The sequence below is a fragment of the Cucurbita moschata genome, unplaced genomic scaffold (genome assembly GCF_002738365.1).
Source record: "Cucurbita moschata cultivar Rifu unplaced genomic scaffold, Cmos_1.0 Cmo_Scf00008, whole genome shotgun sequence".
Lineage (NCBI taxonomy): Eukaryota > Viridiplantae > Streptophyta > Magnoliopsida > Cucurbitales > Cucurbitaceae > Cucurbita > Cucurbita moschata.
Genome location: NW_019268524.1, coordinates 365,118 through 384,007, shown reverse-complemented (window position 1 = coordinate 384,007; position 18,890 = coordinate 365,118). Strand labels below are relative to the sequence as shown.

Genomic DNA, 18,890 nt, shown 5'->3' with positions numbered 1-18,890 from the left:
AATCAACATTTCCTTACCACTCTCCTTAAAACCTTCTCATCTGTTCCTGTTTATTGTGTTGTTGAATCTGTTTCCCCAATGTAGATTTGTTGGGGTGGTCTTGTTGTGAAGCCTATATTTGGATATCTATGATGTGAAGCGTAACATCATCATCATAGAACCAACAACATTGTCTAGGGATACTTGTGCCTGCCACCATGTGTGCTCCTATTAGCATAGCAGGGACAAACATAGTAGTTTTCTGCAGTGCCCACTGGAACTGGAACGCATCGACGGTGTGAGATCCCACATCGGTTGGAGAGAGAACGAAACACCTTTTATAAGCGTGTGGAAACCTTTCCCTAGCAGACGCGTTTTAAAAACTTTGAGGGGATAAGGGAAAGTCCAAAAGGACAATATCTTTTAGCGGTGAGTCTGGGCCGTTACAGACAGTGAGCTTAGCAGGTTCTGCATTCCCTCTTGCAGATTTGCTACCTTGACGATAATTGGCACCTCGGATCTCGAGCTTCCCCGCGATCTGTGAGAGACTCGGATTTCAGTCACTAACATTTGTAACAGCTCTAATACCATTTGTAAGAGCTCAAGAGCCCACCCCTAATAGAGATTGTCCGTTTTGGCCCGTTACACATCGCCGTCAAACTCACCGTTTTAAAGCACATCGGCTAGGGAGAGGTTTTCACACCATTATAAGGAATGTTTCGTTTCTCTCTCCAACCGACGTGGGATCTCACAATTCCACCCCCATGGAGGCCAACATCCTCATTGGCACACCGCCGGGTCTCTAGCTCTAATATTATTTGTAACATCTCAAGTCCACCACTAGCAGATATTGTCCGTTTTGGCCTGTTACGTATCACCGTGAGCCTCATGGTTTTAAAATACATCTGCTAAGGAGAGGTTTCCACACCCTTACAAGGAATGTTTCGTTTCCTTCTCCAACCGATATGAGATTTCACATTGGATTACTTGGACATTGGTCAAAAGTGTGTTTCTCTCCGCAACATACACAAGATTCAACTAGCGATTGAGTTATTACAGCCGCTACCTCGACTGATATCTCCACGTTTCATATGCAAGAGGTGTCTGTTTATAGGGGGAAAATTTTAGGAAGGGAATAAAGTAAAGTAACCGGGAAAGTTAGGTAAATCTTTCAGGTTGAGATGGGTATCTACAATGTGGTAGATGGGCTCTTAGCTTGGATTATAATTGGTTGATATGAAGACATTGCCTCTGTTCTCATAACACAGCTTTGAGCAACTTTGAGGATAGATATGTTTTGTCATCGTCTCATGTGTGGTTCAGAACATTGTACCATTCAGAAGTGTTGACAAGAGTACATGAGAGCCCACCTTAAGCTCGTCTCAGTGAAGAATACAAGTGAAGGTCCAGTTATCTAAACCCTTCTTTACTCTCAATTATTAGAGGATTGTTTGAGAGGCCCTACTCCAACATTTCGTAATCAACTCTTTGTTCTTTATAATCAACACATATTTTCAATCTTTAATAGTGTTTGTTGCTTTCCTTGTAGAAGTTTCGCTTTGTACAAAAGATAATTATAGCACCAAGACGTGGTTGGTTCATTGCATAATCTGTCGGTTTCCCTATCACAATTCGGCCACTAACATCTCAAAGCATATTCATTTGGGTACATAAATCAGAAAGTGAACTTACTTTGATTGAAAATTACTTGTTTGATAGCTGTTGCATATACATTCAAAAATCTGCATGATTCCAGATATTTCAGAGTACCGCCCAAGCTTACTGTTAGCAAATATTGTCCACTTTGGCTCGTTACGTATCGTCGTCAGCCTCACGATTTTAAAATGTATATGCTATAGAGAGGTTTCCACGCCCTTATAAAAAAAATGTTTTGTTTTCTTCTCTAACCATTGTGGGGTCTCGTAATCCTCCCCTTGAGGGTCCAGCGTCCTCGTTGACACACTGCCCAGTGTTTGGTTCTAATACCATTTGCAACCGCCTAACCCCACTGCTAGTCGATATTGTCCGTTTTGATCCATTACGTATCGCCGTCAGTCTCACGATTTTAAAACGCGTCTGTTAGGTAGAGGTTTCCACACCCTTATAAGGAATGTTTCGTTCTCCTCTCTAACCGATGTGGGATCTCACAATCCACCCACTTGAGGGTCCAGCATCCTCGTTGGCACACCGCCCAGTGTCTTATTATTTGTAACAGTCCAACCCCACCACTAGTAGATATTGTCCGTTTTGACTCGATACATATCGCCCTTAGTCACACCATTTTAAAGCGCGTTTTCTAGGGAGCAATTTCCACACGCTTATAAAGAATGATTCGCTTCCCTCTCGATATAGAATCCCACACCACACCTTTCTTTCAGTGTTACGTGTAAGATTGAAAAAATATGTGTCCAACTTTAAAGAATAACGAAGCTAGCTGCATTGTTTGTCAAAGCTAATGCCAAATTTAACATGGTCGGCTCAGAAAGCAGTTGATCCATTAATTTTAGCTTTAACACAGAATTAAAAACAGACCCACTTTTCTTCCAAGTCCAAGAAACGTACAAAATAATTCATACCTCTTATATTCATGTAATAGGCCAAACAAACAAAAGAGACAGAGACACAAGAATCTGGTTTTCACAGATTCCCTTTATTTTACATTAATTTCATATTTCAAACACGCTTGAAACTCATAATCATTAATCAAACTCCAACATAACCCTGATTCGATTTAAGTAGCAGACACGTTGCATGCACAAATAATATATGCAGAGAACTTTGAATAATTCTTTATTTAGGGACACTTTCTCCGGCCGCCGTGAGTGGTCAAGCTGGCGTAGCACGGGCAGGTTTCGTAGCCGCCGGAAGTGCCCGGCGGCACGCAGTTGCAACGCGCACAGCACGTCCCGCATGCCCTCTTGCAAAGATTTGGCCTTGAAGATAATTTGCACCTGGACGCACAAGCTCCCCCACAATCTGATCACGCACAATAAATGTTAAATTTTTTGACCTATTAAATTTGGTATATCATAACTAATACACTCGATATTTCATTATTTTTTTACGTATATAAAATATAAAATATATTAACATATTACCAATGCTTTGTATATTAGCAGGATGAGCCGCAACGCCATGAATTGAGTTCACCTGCAACGAAACCCATATATATTGGGCGTAAGAACATTTGAGGTTTGTGATAAATTAGGAGGATGGAAGTTGGTTCAAGGCTATACCTCTTCATCAGCTGCAACCAAATGAACGACGAGAAGGGACATGAGAACACAGGTGACCAAAGCCTTGGAAAGACCAGAGATGGCCATGGGAGACGAAGCAGAGGATTGTTAAAATGTTTGTTGTACGTGATATGAATGAGAAAGGAAATGGTTCATATTTATAGATGAAAAAAGGTGGTGGAGAGTGGCGTTAGGTGAGTGGCTAAGTAGAGAAATTTCTCGAAAATTTTCACGCGGAATGGAATATCCATTCTTGTGGTGGAGGAAACTGAATTATAAAAAGCATTAAAATAAATGAATCTGTTCGTTTCCGTCTCTTTCTTTCAAATGCAGGGTGTGGTCTTCTCCACGCACACATTTCCACTTCAAAGTAACACCCTATTTCCTTTAGTTGTCCCCGTAAATTAGGTTAAATCACAAGTTTAGTCTATCAAAACTTAGGTTCATAGGTCCCATGATGCTATTATTGTCTTTTAACGTTCTAAACCTTAAATTAATTTTATGTCCAACTCTAAACTTTGGTCAAATTATGAATAATTGACATGTAGTTTTCTTCTTAAATTTAAAGTTTGAATCGATTGTTAATGAACACGAAAGAACTTTAGTTGAGCTGGAAATTGGAGTATAAAGGGACATGTAAACTGCTCTCCAGCTGTCCAATTGATCATTTAGTGTAAAGCAAAGTTAGCTTAAACTAAGATTGAATAAAGTGTATTCATAATCTATTCACTATGCCAACTCTCGATCAATGATTACTGGTGGCTTAGTGTAAGATAACATAATGTAATTTTGATAACAACATCCAAGATGGTCACCAAGAACCCATCCGACCAAACCTCCCATCTGTCTAGTTGGACTCCACGTGGCATCTGAACTGGGTTTCCATGTAGCCCTTCTGCTGGAGGTCGCCATGAGGACGGAGCTGTTGGTCCACCTGTCCGTTTAAGATGGATGAGAACAATGACATCTCCTGTTCTCCATTTGTTCTCCATTTTTCCATTTTTCTCTCTTGATTATAATATATTCACCAACTATTTCGGTTCATATCCAGCCGTTAGAAGCAGAGAAGATAAAGATAGATTTTGTAACGCTCAAGCCTACCGCTAGCAGATAGCATTGGACTTTGTACAGGTTCTCTCCTTGTAAGTTTAGTTTAATGCAGCCTTATAAAGGTACTCGATTTCATATCCTTTGAATGGTGGTGGCTTTTAAAACCAAAAAGGTACACTGCCAAATAAAAACAAAGGAAAGAGAATACGAGTTGGGATCTGAAGCCTAAAGAATTGTTCGTTGAAGATATATACTTCCCGTAGGCAACTTCTTAAATGCAGAAATAGAGAAGACGTGGGGGTTAGGTTTATGTATTGTTTCAGCTTAAACAGGCAGCAACAAAGGCCCGTGATAGATATTATTTTCGTGGCAAAATCAGAGCTTTTGAGAGAAGATGGTGGATAGATATGTAGAGTAAATAAGATCATGTTAAAAAGGAAAAAACATCTACTATGTGTCTCTTAAAAACTTAATGCATCATTCACATTTCATGTATAAGCATTAGTTCAACAACTGAGACCCTCCTCCTACCTTCCCAAATAGAGCCCAAGACAAGCAACACAACCTCTCTCATTTCTCTTTGTGGCATATGCAGTTTTGTTGAAGTTACACCACCCCTGAAGGAAGGCGTAGAACGAGCTGTCCACCGACGAGGCTGCAACCAGAAGGTGGTGTTATATTAAGCTTGTCAGGGAGTTGTCTAGAAAAATTAAGATTCCAAAATCAACCCACCTCTTGACATAATAATAGCAGAAATCTGCAAGAATGAAAGTCTGAACAATCTCTGATAGGAGAACCATGGATGGCCATAGTCCATAACCCAATGCTGTTAACAAACGTCCACGAGTATCCAACACCTGAAACAATCAAAGAAACACATGGATGCAAGCTATTAAATAAAAAACGTGAAGATATATTAATCAAAGTATAAGATGAATCTCGGGTTAAACTAACTAACCTGTAGGACCCAATGGGCACAACTCAAGAACCTCGCAACTCCCAAGGCAAATACATAATGTGCGGTAAATGGCTCAACAATCTAGGCAACAGAATAAACAGAGAAAACTAGTAATCGAAGGCTTTTGAGAAGTATTAGAGAGGAAAACATGGGGATAATTATTTCAGAACAAGGCAACCTGCAGAACACAGTCTACAATATTAGATTTGGTGAAGAAGTTATCCATACCTTAGTATTTTGCATGACCCGGAGCTGAGGTAGTACTGAAACAGCTTCAAGATAAACACAAAATGCCCAGGCTATTCTATTTATTATGTTATGCACAGTAGTTGGATGGATCACAAAAGATAGAACAGCACAAGGTATCACCTAAATCAAGAAATAAGAAGAATAAACTGGTTTGAAAATTCCAAAACTAAATTTCTCATCTCAGAATTTCACCAAATCATCATATCTTGCCATGTTCGTTTTAAATTATTCTACAATGCAAACAAATGTGATGGATAAATTGATGAATAACATTATATCATATATGAATACAGATCTATTCCAATCTGCCAGCGTTAGATCCGAATAATTGAAAGGTGCAAAAATGCACATTGAGTCGTTCATCCAGCCAAAAGGAATTTACTCTTGCAGAGCTAATTTAGATGGAGTCAACTTTTGTTAAAAGTAAAATAATGGGCATCTAACGTGACTATGAAGTGAACTTGATTATGATGATGAATATGCCAATGTACATTCATCCAGCCAAAAATGAAGGAAAAAAAAAAGTCAAACTTTCTCCTCAAATCTTAGCCAACATATTTCACATTAATTAAAGCATTAATTAGAATCTCAAGGTGCAACTTTAAGTTGCATTTCATCCAATTGAAGGACAGAGCGCTGGCACGTTGCCTTCCAAGAAAACTCAAATAACATGCATCAAGTTTATCAAATATCATTAATGTTTGGTTATTCAATGGCAGAACAGGTCTCAGGTCTCACACATCGCCAACTCTCGAGAAAGCTCAAACAATATTAGGTAGAAAGGTCAATGTTGATCAAATCATGGGTTTAAACTCAACCTCCACAAAGCATATTCCATATTTTTGAGTTCGTGTTTGCAAGTACGAATAACTGATCCAGGAATTAATTTCCAAGACATAAGGTACGCAGGGAACTCACCACATAGTAAATAGGGAAATTATCTTTGTCGTCCATGTAGCTGGATCTAAGCTTAAATCGAATCATATAAATAACCCAGAGCGTCGTTACCAAAGTAGCTGAATCCAGTAGAGTATGTATATCATATTCCATGACAAAACTGCAATAGAGTCTAACAGCTAGAAAAATTGCTGTTAGCTCCTGCGATTTTAGTGAAAGTCCTGCAAAGATGATGACGACAAGAACCATTATAAACAAGACCAGTCATAAACATGGTGAGACCCACAAAAATGGAAATAAGAAATGAAATTGATTTGAACGAGGAGACCAAGAAAAATCTAAAATTCCAATTGTCAATGGTATCTCCAAAGAAAAATAAATCATTCAAACCTTCCAAACAAGACCACACTCAATTTGCAAGATTCGATGAACAGGTAAGACGAAGTTAACGAAACAATTGTTTTTTACTTGAAAGAAAACACAAACAACGATGGAGGCTGCGTAATACGATAAATGACAACAAAATTCAAAGATGAAACCTAAATGCACAAAACCCTAAGGCCAATTCTGCATTTCAAAAGGATCAACAAAAGAGTCAAACGACGATGAATAAACCAAAATAGACAAAATTGAACGGTTCATACCTGCGCAGGTCCTCTCCTTCATGAGTTTGTAAATGAGGACGGAGATTCCGATGGCGTGAACTGCCTCTGCGGCGACGAAAAGATTGTCGTGATCATGAACAACAAAGCGCAAGAAAACAAGAGCAGCCATTCCAGAGACGACGGCCAAAAAGGCCTTGATCTTGGGGGGTTGCCGGCGAACCCATGTGGCGATGGCCTGAATGGGCCTCTTGGTTGCCTTCATTAGGAGGTTCACTGCGTTCTCTCTGTGTAAGCGCGGCGAAGGGGGGTGGAAGAGAATAGCGTTGTGTTCTGCGCCTTTGGGATTGAGGATGGAATGGAAGATTGATTATAGATCCGAAAAGTAGACCCAAGATCCGTCTCATGGCCCATCAGGGTCCGTCTCATTTCGTGTGACCACGTGTGATTTTGGTGAGCTGCATTTCATTGTGGTTGCCCCTTTAAAAAGTTAGGTCACTGGTTTTTCTTTTTTCCTTTTTTAATTTTAATTCCATTACAGATTAGTTTTTATACTTTTATTATTTTTTAATTTCAACTCGATGATTTAATTTTTTTTATTAAAATCATTATAATAAGGCCCATGTTATTTTATCGAGAGCCCATTGGGCTTCACCATCTTCACGGGAAATGGCCCAATAAGTCAGATTCAGTTCCAATATAATTTGGTTTCGAATGGGCCCATGTTATTTTATCGGGAGCCCATTGGGCTTCACCATCTTCACGGGAAATGGCCCAATAAGTTAGTTTCAGTTCCAATATAATTTGGGTTTTGAATAGGCCCATGTTATTTTATAAGGAGCCCATTGGGTTTAACCATCTTCACGGGGAATGGCCCAATAAGTCAGATTCAATTCCATTATAATTTGGTTTTGAATAGGCCCATGTTATTTTATCGGGAGCCCATTGGGCTTCTCCATCTTCACGGGAAATGACCCAAAAAATAAGTTTCAGTTCTAATCTAACTTGGGTTTTTAATAGGCCCATGTTATTTTACAGGGAGCCCATTGGGCTTCACCATCTCACGTGAAATGGCCCAACATTTCAGATTTATTTTATAGGGAGCCTATTGGGCTTCTCCATTTTCACGGGAGATGGCCCAATAAGTCAGTTTCAGTTCCAATCTAATTTGGGTTTTGAATAGGCCCATGTTATTTTATAGGGCGCCTTTCGGGAAACATTCCTTTTCCCTTCCGAATTCAATTTTCAAGTTCTCATTTTTCAACCATTCGTCCCAGAAGTCGACCGTTGCCAATCTTCATTCAACGGTCATTTTGTTCTTCATCGAACATTGTCGCTTGTTTTCTTGTTTCCTGTTCAGTGGATCGGAATGGGAAAGAGCAATGGATTACAAGTTTCGAATGAACGGCGAAATTGGGGCAAAATCTTCAGTGCTCTTACTCAAATGCTACAGACCCAGCAAAATCAGCTCGAAACACTCGTCAAGGAGCGAAAACTTCTTGAAGATCGTGTTAAAATGCAGCACGAACGATGGGTCGCTGATATTCGTCTCTACGACGACCATATCTCTCAGGTGATTTGTTTTACCTCTGCGATTTAGTGGATTTTTTAGTTTAATTATGCAATTGGAACTTCCCCTCCTCTCCTCTGAATTCTAGGGTTTCTAATGAACTTCGGAAATTTTTTCTTGTTCAGATCAAGAACGATTTGTTTGTGCAAGATATGGAACGCGCACTTCAAGCTTCGAAATCAGATCTGCTCACTGGATTGAAGCAGATGGAGGTCTATCTCTACCGACTGAAAATAGGTTTTTGTTTTTTCCCCCCTCTTAAATCTTTTTAAGTTATGAATAATCGATCATTCAAAGAAGGAAATTCATGATGCCTCATAGGGTAGGCATTCTTACATAATATGTCACGTTCGGCAACGTTCCTTTCCCCGGCTCTTTACTTCAATTTCGAGCACTCTTGTTTACACTAGTACGATAGCAATTAAGTTACTGTGACAATAATTTGGCCATTGAATGGGGATTGGGATTCGTTTTCACGACACCACTTTGATTGAAAGTTTAGTTTGTGTTGAGGATTGTTGGGAGAGGAGTGCCATCTTGGCTAATTAAGGGGTTGATCATGGGTTTATAAGTAAGGAGTACATCTCCATTGGTATGAGGCCTTTTGAGGGAAACCAAAAGCAAAGTCATGAGAGCTTATGCTTAAAGTGGACAATGTCATACCATTGTGGAGAGTCGTGGTTCCTAACATGGTATCAAAGTCGTGGTTCATACCATGTCAATAGAATACTCAAATGTCAAACAAAGAAGTTGTGAGTCTGGAAAGTGTAGTCAATAGTGACTCAAGTGTCAAACAAAAAGTATGCTTTGTTTGAGGGCTCCAGAGAAAAGAGTCGAGCCTTGATTAATGGGAGACTGTTTGAGGGCTGCATAGGACTCATGGGAGGCTTTATGGTGTACTTTGTTCGAGGGGAGGATTGTTGGGAAAGGTGTCCCATGATGTGGGACACCTTTATTACTATTGAGAGAGTCGTGGTTCCTAGCAGGCTGGATTATGATTTATAATAGTTTCATAAATTTTTGTTGATATGTGTTTTACTATAGGACTAAGATGATGTAAATCTTGATATGCTTGGCAAAATTGGGACTCTCTGATCTGACAAATACTATACTTGCTTATGTTTACCAAATGCAGAACATTCAGAAGCTGAGTTGGACGATTTCAAATCTTTTTTTGATGATCTCCTCTTTCATAAAAGCTCCAGTCCACAAGTATGGTTCCTGGAATTCTGCGTGATTTTGGTTAGGTATCAGGACATGTTCTAATCTTCTGTCTATGGCTGCAGGAAACTTCTTTGAGAAGTTCATCAGAAGCAGGCGAGGCAAATGGTAGAATAGAAGGTGTTTTGTTGTCAGCATGTGGAAATACCGATGAAGAAAGACGTTCTAAGGCATTGGAAGGTGAAGTAAGGAGGTTGAGGAGTGAGTACGAAAAGCTTGCCTCAGAAAAGAGGTCTGAGGTGACTGCGCTAGTAACTGAGAAGAAATTCTTATGGAACCAATATAATATTATGGAAAATGATTGCACAACACAATTGAAGAGCAAGCAGTCAGAACTTGAACTTGCAAACCAAAAGATAGAGAAACTTCTAGCCTCATTGGAAGAATTACAAAGTTCAAGCAACGAGAAGGATGGCATTATTGCAATGCTACGAACTCAAGTGGGGAAGATGGAAACTGACTCGAGTAAACTAAAACACGAAATTTCCCGACTCTCCCGTGACTTAGAACTGCAAAGGAAGTCTTTTAATGCTAATGCTACACCCGTGCTGAACCCATGCAACAAGGCAGGAACTAAGGCATTTAGCTCAGGAGCCAAAAACGGCACAAAGAACAGAAGTAACGTCAGTGTCAACAAAGTCATGCTTTCGGCGCAACCTTCTCATTCAGTAAGTATACTATGATAATATGTGTTCTGATTTCGAACATTTTTCCTTTTTATGGTTGATTTTTCACGTTTAAATCGAGTATCGTGGATAAGTCGATCTAGGGTGTGGTTTAGTTTACAATTCTGAAACTGAAGCATGTTCAACTTTTTGCGGTGGCCAGGGAAACCAAAAGAGAAGAAGAGGTGATGCTAAGTCGGATCCTGAGACTCCAAGGTTGTTTACCTCTAATTTCAAAGTACCCAAACTGAAGAATGAAATCAAGTTGTAGATTTGCCTAGAATGTTTGTGTCCTCAATTGGGTTTGGCTCTTGATTGTTCTATTTTCTTTCAGCTGTGTGTTAATATTAGTGTATTATTGTTGTACCTGAAAATATTAGTGTCAGCCATTACTTATCCATTGTAATCTATCTGATTTAGAATTTAGAAATCTCTGTTTCAGGAGGCTTTTGACGCAGAATTGTAAAGATATTGTGGGAATATCAACTGTTAAGGATAGTTGACCGTCACTATAAGGCAAATATCTAGATATTTGCCTTACATTACGGGTTACCATATTTGCCCTCTTATTAAAGGCAAATATATTGCATTCATTTATTATTCTTTCCTTTTATTACTATTTCCATAATATTTGTAATTTACCATATTTCTGTATTCTGAAAATAATTATAAATAAGAGAACTCTCACCCCCATTGAGGAGTGGTGGATTCAGCAAACATTCACATGGTATCAGAGCCATTTTGGTTTAGCAACCCGGATTCTTTCTTCTCGTTTTTGGGTTGACGCCTTCAGCACTGCAGCTTATATTATCAACCGGTTGCCTACTCCACTTCTTGGAGGTAAGTCACCCTTTGAACTCCTTTATGGCTACACTCCACATTATGACAATTTTCATCCCTTTGGTTGTCGTGTTTATCCTTATTTGCGTGATTATATGCCTAACAAGCTTTCTCCCCGCAGCATTCCTTGTATTTTTTTGGGTTATAGTCCTGCTCATAAAGGGTTTCGCTGTCTTGATCCGGCCACCACTAAGCTATATATCACCTGTCATGCTCAATTTGATGAAACCCACTTTCCTGCTATCCCTAGCTCCCAGACCCAACCTCTTTCCTCTATTCCTATTTCAAATTTCTTAGAACCACATTTTCATCATATTGATTCATCCCCCCCTACCACTTCATCACCGCAAACTCCTCGATCCAGTTCATCCCCGTGTGATATTTGTTCTGACCTTGTAGATGAGTCTGTGCAGGTTGATACTTCTCTTGCAGGTTCCACTTTGCCACCTTCGACTTCTAATTCGACCTCTATTGAACCTCCTGTTGATTTCTCTTCTTTGGGCACTCATCCTATGATCACACGAGCCAAAGCTGGTATATTCAAGACTCGTCATCCAGCAAATCTTGGTATTTTGGGCTCATCTGGACTTCTTTCTGCTCTTCTTGCATCCACTGAGCCAAAAGGATTCAAATCTGCGGCTAAGAATCCTGCTTGGGTGGCTGCCATGGATGAAGAAATTCAAGCATTACAACAAAATGATACTTGGACTTTGGTTCCTCGCCCTGCTAACACCAACATCGTGGGCTCTAAATGGGTGTTTCGTATTAAATATTTGCCTGATGGATCTGTCGAGCGTTTCAAGGCTCGTCTTGTTGCCAAAGGTTATACTCAGGTTCCTGGTCTTGACTACACTGACACTTTCAGTCCGGTTGTCAAAGCTACCACTGTCCGTGTTGTGCTTTCCATTGCAGTCACAAATAAATGGCCTCTTCGACAACTTGATGTCAAGAATGCTTTTCTCAATGGAACTCTTATTGAACGTGTTCATATGGAACAACCTCCTGGGTATATTGATCCTCGATTTCCCACTCATGTTTGTCTATTAAAGAAAGCCCTCTATGGTTTAAAGCAAGCTCCTCGTGCTTGGTTTCAGCGTTTTAGCTCATTTCTTCTCACACTTGGGTTTTCTTGCAGTCGCGCTGACACGTCCCTTTTTGTCTTTCATCAGCAATCTAACATTATCTATTTGCTTCTTTATGTTGATGACATTATTGTTACCGGCAACAACTCATCTCTTATTGACAGCTTTACTCGCAAGCTTCATTCTGAGTTTGCTACCAAAGATTTGGGTTCTCTCAGTTACTTTCTTGGTCTTGAAGCTTCACCCACTCCTGATGGTCTCTTTATTAGTCAGTTAAAATATGCTCGAGATATTCTTACTCGTGCTCAGTTGCTCGATAGCAAACCAGTTCACACTCCTATGGTTGTTTCTCAACACTTGACTGCTGATGGTTCTCCTTTCTCTGATCCTACTCTCTACAGATCTCTTGTTGGCGCCCTTCAGTACTTGACTATTACGCGTCCAGATATTGCCTATGCTGTCAATTCTGTCAGTCAATTCTTGCATGCCCCTACTGCAGATCACTTTCTTGCTGTCAAACGTATTCTTCGCTATGTCAAAGGAACACTCCACTTTGGTCTTACCTTTCGTCCATCCAATGTTCCTAGTACGCTAGTCGCTTATTCGGATGCTGACTGGGCTGGTTGTCCCGATACTCGTCGTTCTACATCCGGCTATTCTATTTATCTTGGTAACAATCTGGTTTCTTGGAGTGCCAAAAAGCAACCTACTGTCTCACGCTCCAGCTGTGAATCTGAGTATCGTGCTCTTGCCACAACCGCTGCTGAACTTCTTTGGGTTACGCATCTTTTGCATGACCTCAAGGTCCCTATTTCAAAGCAGCCCTTACTCTTATGTGACAACAAAAGTGCTATTTTTTTGAGCTCTAATCCCGTTTCTCACAAGCGGGCCAAACATGTTGAACTAGATTATCATTTCCTTCGAGAACTTGTTATCGCTGGCAAACTTCGCACACAATATGTACCCTCTCATCTCCAAGTTGCTGACATCTTCACAAAGAGTATTTCTCGACCTCTCTTTGAATTTTTCAGATCCAAGCTTTACGTTCGTTCAAATCCGACGCTCAGCTTGCGGGGGGGTGTTAAGGATAGTTGACCGTCACTATAAGGCAAATATCTAGATATTTGCCTTACATTACGGGTTACCATATTTGCCCTCTTATTAAAGGCAAATATATTGCATTCATTTATTATTCTTTCCTTTTATTACTATTTCCATAATATTTGTAATTTACCATATTTCTGTATTCTGAAAATAATTATAAATAAGAGAACTCTCACCCCCATTGAGGAGTGGTGGATTCAGCAAACATTCACATCAACAATATATTTTACATCAAAGTACTTGTTCCTATCCTATGCTATTCTATGATGCATCTATGTCGTAGTTAAGATGCAGGTGACCACTTGGAGAGGAATTAACGGCGGTTCCACAGCAATATCAGCAGCAGAAACAGCAACACCGCTGCGCCCCAAGGTGAGGTCTTTTCGGCCTCCTGAGCTGACCTGTTCTTGGTTCTCATGGCAGTCGACGCAACCGAACCAGACACAAGAAGGGAATTTGCAATAAAGATGAGCAAAAATGGCAAAGCTAGTAGGAAGAGCTTGAAGTCGAGTGCCATCTCCTGGGACTGCAACGAAAGCAAAAGAAGGACGACGCCGAGGAAGGCGAGAAGAGGCATAGGCGGGGGAGACATGGAAGCGATTGTTCTCTCTGCCCATCCATACTTCCACTCTGGAACTCTTTCTTCCTCTGCCCAACTCATGGTGTCTTCAGGTTAGAAGCTTTTCTCTTACTGTTTTGGTGTAACAATCTGCAAAACAAACACAGAATGCTTCTTTATAAGTAAATTCCCAACCGACCTCTTTCCTTAACCAGAGACCTTGGAAGATTTGATATGATATGTTTCAAGACAGCTATGGATAAATATGATAAGGCGGCGGTTAGGTCTGTTTTTTTGTCTGTTGTTTTGCATTCAGAAATGGGCACTTGGAGGCCATGCAATGGACCTTAGAAAATCCCACAGGGATGATCGTATCTATGATTTTGTGAGTTATGAACTATGATCATATATTTACCATTAACAAAAAAAAAAAAAGAAAAAAAAACCTATTTTGTTCGAATGTATGAGTTTTCTAACTTTCAATTTTGTACTTGTCTCTAAAGTTGTAAAATCGATAGGTAACAGTTTAAGCTTACCGTTAATAGATATTATTCGCTTTGACCCGTATTATCGGTTTTGGCTCGTTACGTATCATTGTTAACCTTACGATTTTAAAATGCATCTATAAGAGAGAGGTTCTCACGCCCTTACAAAGGAATGTTTCGTTCCAATCCACCCTTAGGGGCCTACTACTGTCTACACTGGCACACCGATCAGTGTTTGAGTTTAATACCATTTGTCATAGCCCAAGCCCACTGCTAGTAGATATTATTCGCTTTGGTCTGTGTTACGAATCAGTCATCCTCACGATTTTAAAACACATCTACTCGGGAGAGATTTCCACACCCTTTGTTCTGACGGTGGGATCTCACACGATTTTCTATTATATCGTGAAAAAATCAATCTAACTTTAAATAAAATATCAACCAAGTTTTAATAATAACAAATTTAAAGTGGTTTATTTTGAGGGTAAAACGTTTATTTCATAATTTAAATATATTTAATAATTTATTTATTAAAAAAAGAAAACATATATAATTGGCTGGTCCAAACTAAGTCTCCAGTAGGGCGCTAATTCCCCCAAAATCGAAGTCGGATACCCCGCAGGATTTGAAATAGTTTTCCCGTCTTATTTTCATCCGAAATTTTGAAAACTCATCACTTTCCTATCGTTCTTCTAAGTCCCAACCCCAGAAGAGTGAGAATCCACCACTTCTCTTCGCCCAAACTGCTTCAGTTGGTAGAATGTCTTCCGAGGATCAAAAGCTGATTAAGAAAACCAAAGTGGAGGTAGACGAAGCGGACGACGGAATAAGCCTGGGTGCCCTTTTACAAGAAAAAAGGAAGAAACTCCAAAATGTGGGTCCTAAATCCATCTCGAAGCCCAAGAAGGAAGAAGTTCAGGGAGAAGATGGAGTGGGAAAATCCCCAAATATAAATTGTGGGTCTGCTTCTAAGGGCACCAAGGTTAAAAAAGAAGAGCGTTTCAACTCTGTTGATGATGATTTTGACGAGAAGCCAGCCAAAAAGAGCTCTGCAGCAAAACGTGATATGGTTCGTATATCTTTCTGTGTTCTATGCTCCGATTTTGTTCAACTGTTTCGATTAATGAGCGACTGAAATTTGAGTAATCGATTTAGAGGACAATAGAAGGGAGTAGAATATCCCTGGTGGTTGTAAGAAATGTGTTACTCCAGCGTGGAAGCTACAAGGTTTTTAGTGCAGAATTTTGGGTTCTTAATGTGATAATCTCTTCTTCACATACACTGAAAGCTATTAACATATGTGTTTTCTGAATGGGTTGGGGAGATAGGAACTGAAGAAGAAGAAGAAAGTGAACGAGGAGAAGAGCAAAAGCGCCAAAGGGGAGCTGGAGAGCCAGAAAAAAGAGAAAAAGGAGAAGAAGGTATATGATTTGCCCGGTCAGAAGAGAGATCCCCCAGAAGAGGTATTAAAGAATGATTTGATAGGTATCAGTTTTATGTTTGAGAGTTCTTTAGCTGATGATCTTCTTTTGCTCTTGGTTATTCAGAGAGATCCGCTGAGGATCTTTTACGAAACGCTCCACAAGCAAGTTCCCCACAGTGAAATGGCAGAGTTTTGGTAAGAAAACTGCTCTAATTGTTATTTCTTTAGTATCATCAAGAGTAGTTTTGATACCTTGAAGACATTATGTTAACAAACATGTTTATGTATGGGCTAAGTTTTCTGAGAACTCTCTAGTAGAACGTGTTTACTGGTTTCCATTTTCATGCCGATGGCTAGTCAGTATGGAACATAACTAGTTGTGTTCATGTTACTTATGTTGAATTCCGCTTTTGATTCAGATAGTTGAATGATGTCTGTTATGTTGCCCGACATAAGATTTTTAACATTCTGTATACTGCAAAGTAGACACTCATTGTTTGTACATAACCAGGATTTAGCAGTGTTAGAATGGAGGAGTGACTAATTCAGGAGATGTTTATTGTTTGTACATAACCATCTCATAAATGGGGAAGTGCACAAACGTGTTAGATAGGAATAAAGGCTAGATTAAGATGCCATAAGCATGACACAACTCAATGTGCAGTCTGCAGTCCATTCTATCTCATCCTCCTTGGAAGTTTTCTTGTGGTGTTCTGCATGAACTGAGAACAACTAGAAAAGTGGGGCAATTACTCTCTAATTTGCTATTTCATTTGTTACATCTTTAATGAGTCCGGGATCTCCCTGCATATTGTTTGGCAGATACTGTCAATCTCAAGCTAACAAGTACATGAAACAAATACAATACTTTGCAGTATGTGAGATCCCACATTGGTTGGAGAGAAGAATGAAACATTCCTTTACGAGGGTGTGAATACCTCTCCCTAGTAGACATGTTTTAAAACCTTGAGGGGGAAGCCCAGAAGGGAAAACCCAAAAAGGACAATATTTGCGGGCGATGAGTTTGGGCTATTACAAATGGTACTAGATTATACATCAGGCGGTGTGTCAGTGAGGATGCTGGGCCCTCGAGGAGGGTGGATTGTGAGATCTCACATTGGTTGGATGAGAGAACGAAACATTCTTTATCAAGCGGTGTGTTAGTGAGGATGTTGGGCCCTCGAGGAGGGTGGATTGTGAGATCTCACATTGGTTAGATGAGAGAACGAAACATTCTTTATCAGGCGGTGTGTTAGTGAGGATGTTGGGCCCTCGAGGAGGGTGGATTGTGAGATCTCACATTGGTTAGATGAGAGAACGAAACATTCTTTATCAGGCGGTGTGTTAGTGAGGATGTTGGGCCCTCGAGGAGGGTGGATTGTGAGATCTCACATTGGTTGGATGAGAGAACGAAACATTCTTTATCAGGCGGTGTGTTAGTGAGGATGTTGGGCCCTCGAGGAGGGTGGATTGTGAGATCTCACATTGGTTAGATGAGAGAACGAAACATTCTTTATCAGGCGGTGTGTTAGTGAGGATGTTGGGCCCTCGAGGAGGGTGGATTGTGAGATCTCACATTGGTTAGATGAGAGAACGAAACATTCTTTATCAAGCGGTGTGTTAGTGAGGATGTTGGGCCCTCGAGGAGGGTGGATTGTGAGATCTCACATTGGTTAGATGAGAGAACGAAACATTCTTTATCAGGCGGTGTGTTAGTGAGGATGTTGGGCCCTCGAGGAGGGTGGATTGTGAGATCTCACATTGGTTAGATGAGAGAACGAAACATTCTTTATCAGGCGGTGTGTTAGTGAGGATGTTGGGCCCTCGAGGAGGGTGGATTGTGAGATCTCACATTGGTTGGATGAGAGAACGAAACATTCTTTATAAGGGTGTAAAAACCTTCTACCAGGCGGTGTGCCAGCGAGGACGTTGGGCCCTCAAGGAGGGTGGATTGTGAGATCCCACATTGGTTGTAGAGTAGAACAAAACATTTGAAAGTGTGAAAACCTCCCCCTGGTAAACTAAATCCTTGAGGGGAAGCCCAAAGAGAAAGTCCAAAGAGAAAGTCCAAAGAGGACAATATCGGCTAGCGGTGAGTTTGGGCCGTTACAGTGTAAGTTAATCATATTTCAAATTTTTCGTTTTCTAAAAAGGTAGTAATGGAATGAGATTGAGTTTGTTGTTCATCACTGCCTAACATTGTGGAGTTTGGTCTGCAGGATGATGGAGTCTGGTTTACTATCCAAAGAAGAAGCAAAGAAAGTTTTTGAAAAGAAGCAGAAGAAGGCACCACTGCAAAAGTTGAGCTCCCCAGGGAAGACTGTGACTACTGTAAAGAGCGTCACGAAGACCACCATTGTCAAGAATACTGTCCAATCTCCTCCAGTTTCTTCGAATAAGAAGACGATGACAGTGGGCTCCAAAGTTGTGGCAAAACAGTCGACAAAGCGCAATTTGAAAGACGAAAGTTCCGAAGATGAATCAGACGATGACTTCATAATCAGTCGAAGCATGAAAAAGAAACCAAGAGCAGCCTAATTCAGGTGTAAATGGACAAACCCTTCTATTCAGAAACTGATTTAAATCTCTGATTAGTTGTTCCAAAACATTGCATCAATGTTATAATGAGATTGATACTCCTTTGGTCGTTTCTCCCTTGTGTGCTATGTGCTCATGTTCATGCTATTTCAGTTCTTTTGACTTAAATTTTCAAGCCTGAAAGACAGTGAGAGATCAAAAATCATTTTAACAAATTTAAAATTAGTCCCTACCATAGTCACCTCCAGTGATGCATGCTGAATCATTGATATTGAAATGTTTTAAAAATGAAGGGACAGAATTCATGAAGACCTTATTTTGAAACCACTCTCAATTAAGTCCGATCCTACAAAGAGAGCATTTTAAGCAACACGCATAATTGGTCAGTTGATTTTGCTCTCTTCAACAAAAAAAAAAAAAAAAAAAAAAAAA

The 18,890-nt window shown here is 40.1% G+C and overlaps 6 protein-coding genes across 7 annotated transcripts in view; 2 read left to right on the top strand and 4 right to left on the bottom strand.

Moving 5' to 3' along the window:
• Positions 1–2,536: 2,536 nt before the first annotated feature.
• On the bottom strand, positions 2,537–3,361 carry LOC111445908 (gibberellin-regulated protein 1-like). Its single transcript, XM_023084454.1, has 3 exons — positions 3,216–3,361; positions 3,078–3,129; positions 2,537–2,955 (listed from the first exon to the last, which is right to left on the bottom strand). Exons 1-3 carry the CDS (start codon positions 3,300–3,302, stop codon positions 2,774–2,776), a joined length of 321 nt encoding a protein of 106 aa, XP_022940222.1. The 5' UTR covers positions 3,303–3,361; the 3' UTR covers positions 2,537–2,773.
• Positions 3,362–4,647: 1,286 nt separating this feature from the next.
• Positions 4,648–7,345, bottom strand: LOC111446107 (putative ER lumen protein-retaining receptor C28H8.4). The gene is made up of 6 exons (XM_023084769.1): positions 7,014–7,345; positions 6,391–6,590; positions 5,452–5,592; positions 5,224–5,304; positions 4,998–5,122; positions 4,648–4,920 (listed from the first exon to the last, which is right to left on the bottom strand). The coding sequence occupies exons 1-6, from the start codon at positions 7,234–7,236 to the stop codon at positions 4,872–4,874; spliced, it is 819 nt and encodes a 272-aa protein (XP_022940537.1). The 5' UTR covers positions 7,237–7,345; the 3' UTR covers positions 4,648–4,871.
• The window catches only part of LOC111446103 (BRISC and BRCA1-A complex member 2-like), a 17,477-nt gene continuing 5,263 nt past the window's right edge, over positions 6,677–18,890 (bottom strand). The window contains exon 14 of one of the 2 annotated variants that reach the window (XR_002711013.1): positions 6,677–6,717. The gene's annotated coding sequence lies outside the window, so the exon portion shown is untranslated. Of the gene's footprint in view, positions 6,718–14,902; positions 14,921–18,890 lie in introns of those variants that run through there. The other variant, XR_002711012.1, reaches the window with a different exon arrangement.
• Positions 8,179–10,801, top strand: LOC111446105. Its single transcript, XM_023084767.1, has 5 exons — positions 8,179–8,544; positions 8,667–8,778; positions 9,677–9,753; positions 9,828–10,430; positions 10,591–10,801. Exons 1-5 carry the CDS (start codon positions 8,341–8,343, stop codon positions 10,696–10,698), a joined length of 1,104 nt encoding a protein of 367 aa, XP_022940535.1. The 5' UTR covers positions 8,179–8,340; the 3' UTR covers positions 10,699–10,801.
• LOC111446211 lies at positions 13,767–14,114 on the bottom strand. Its single transcript, XM_023084931.1, has one exon. It carries the CDS (start codon positions 14,112–14,114, stop codon positions 13,767–13,769), a length of 348 nt encoding a protein of 115 aa, XP_022940699.1.
• On the top strand, positions 15,081–18,571 carry LOC111446106 (protein PXR1-like). Its single transcript, XM_023084768.1, has 4 exons — positions 15,081–15,566; positions 15,826–15,960; positions 16,045–16,115; positions 18,140–18,571. Exons 1-4 carry the CDS (start codon positions 15,258–15,260, stop codon positions 18,456–18,458), a joined length of 834 nt encoding a protein of 277 aa, XP_022940536.1. The 5' UTR covers positions 15,081–15,257; the 3' UTR covers positions 18,459–18,571.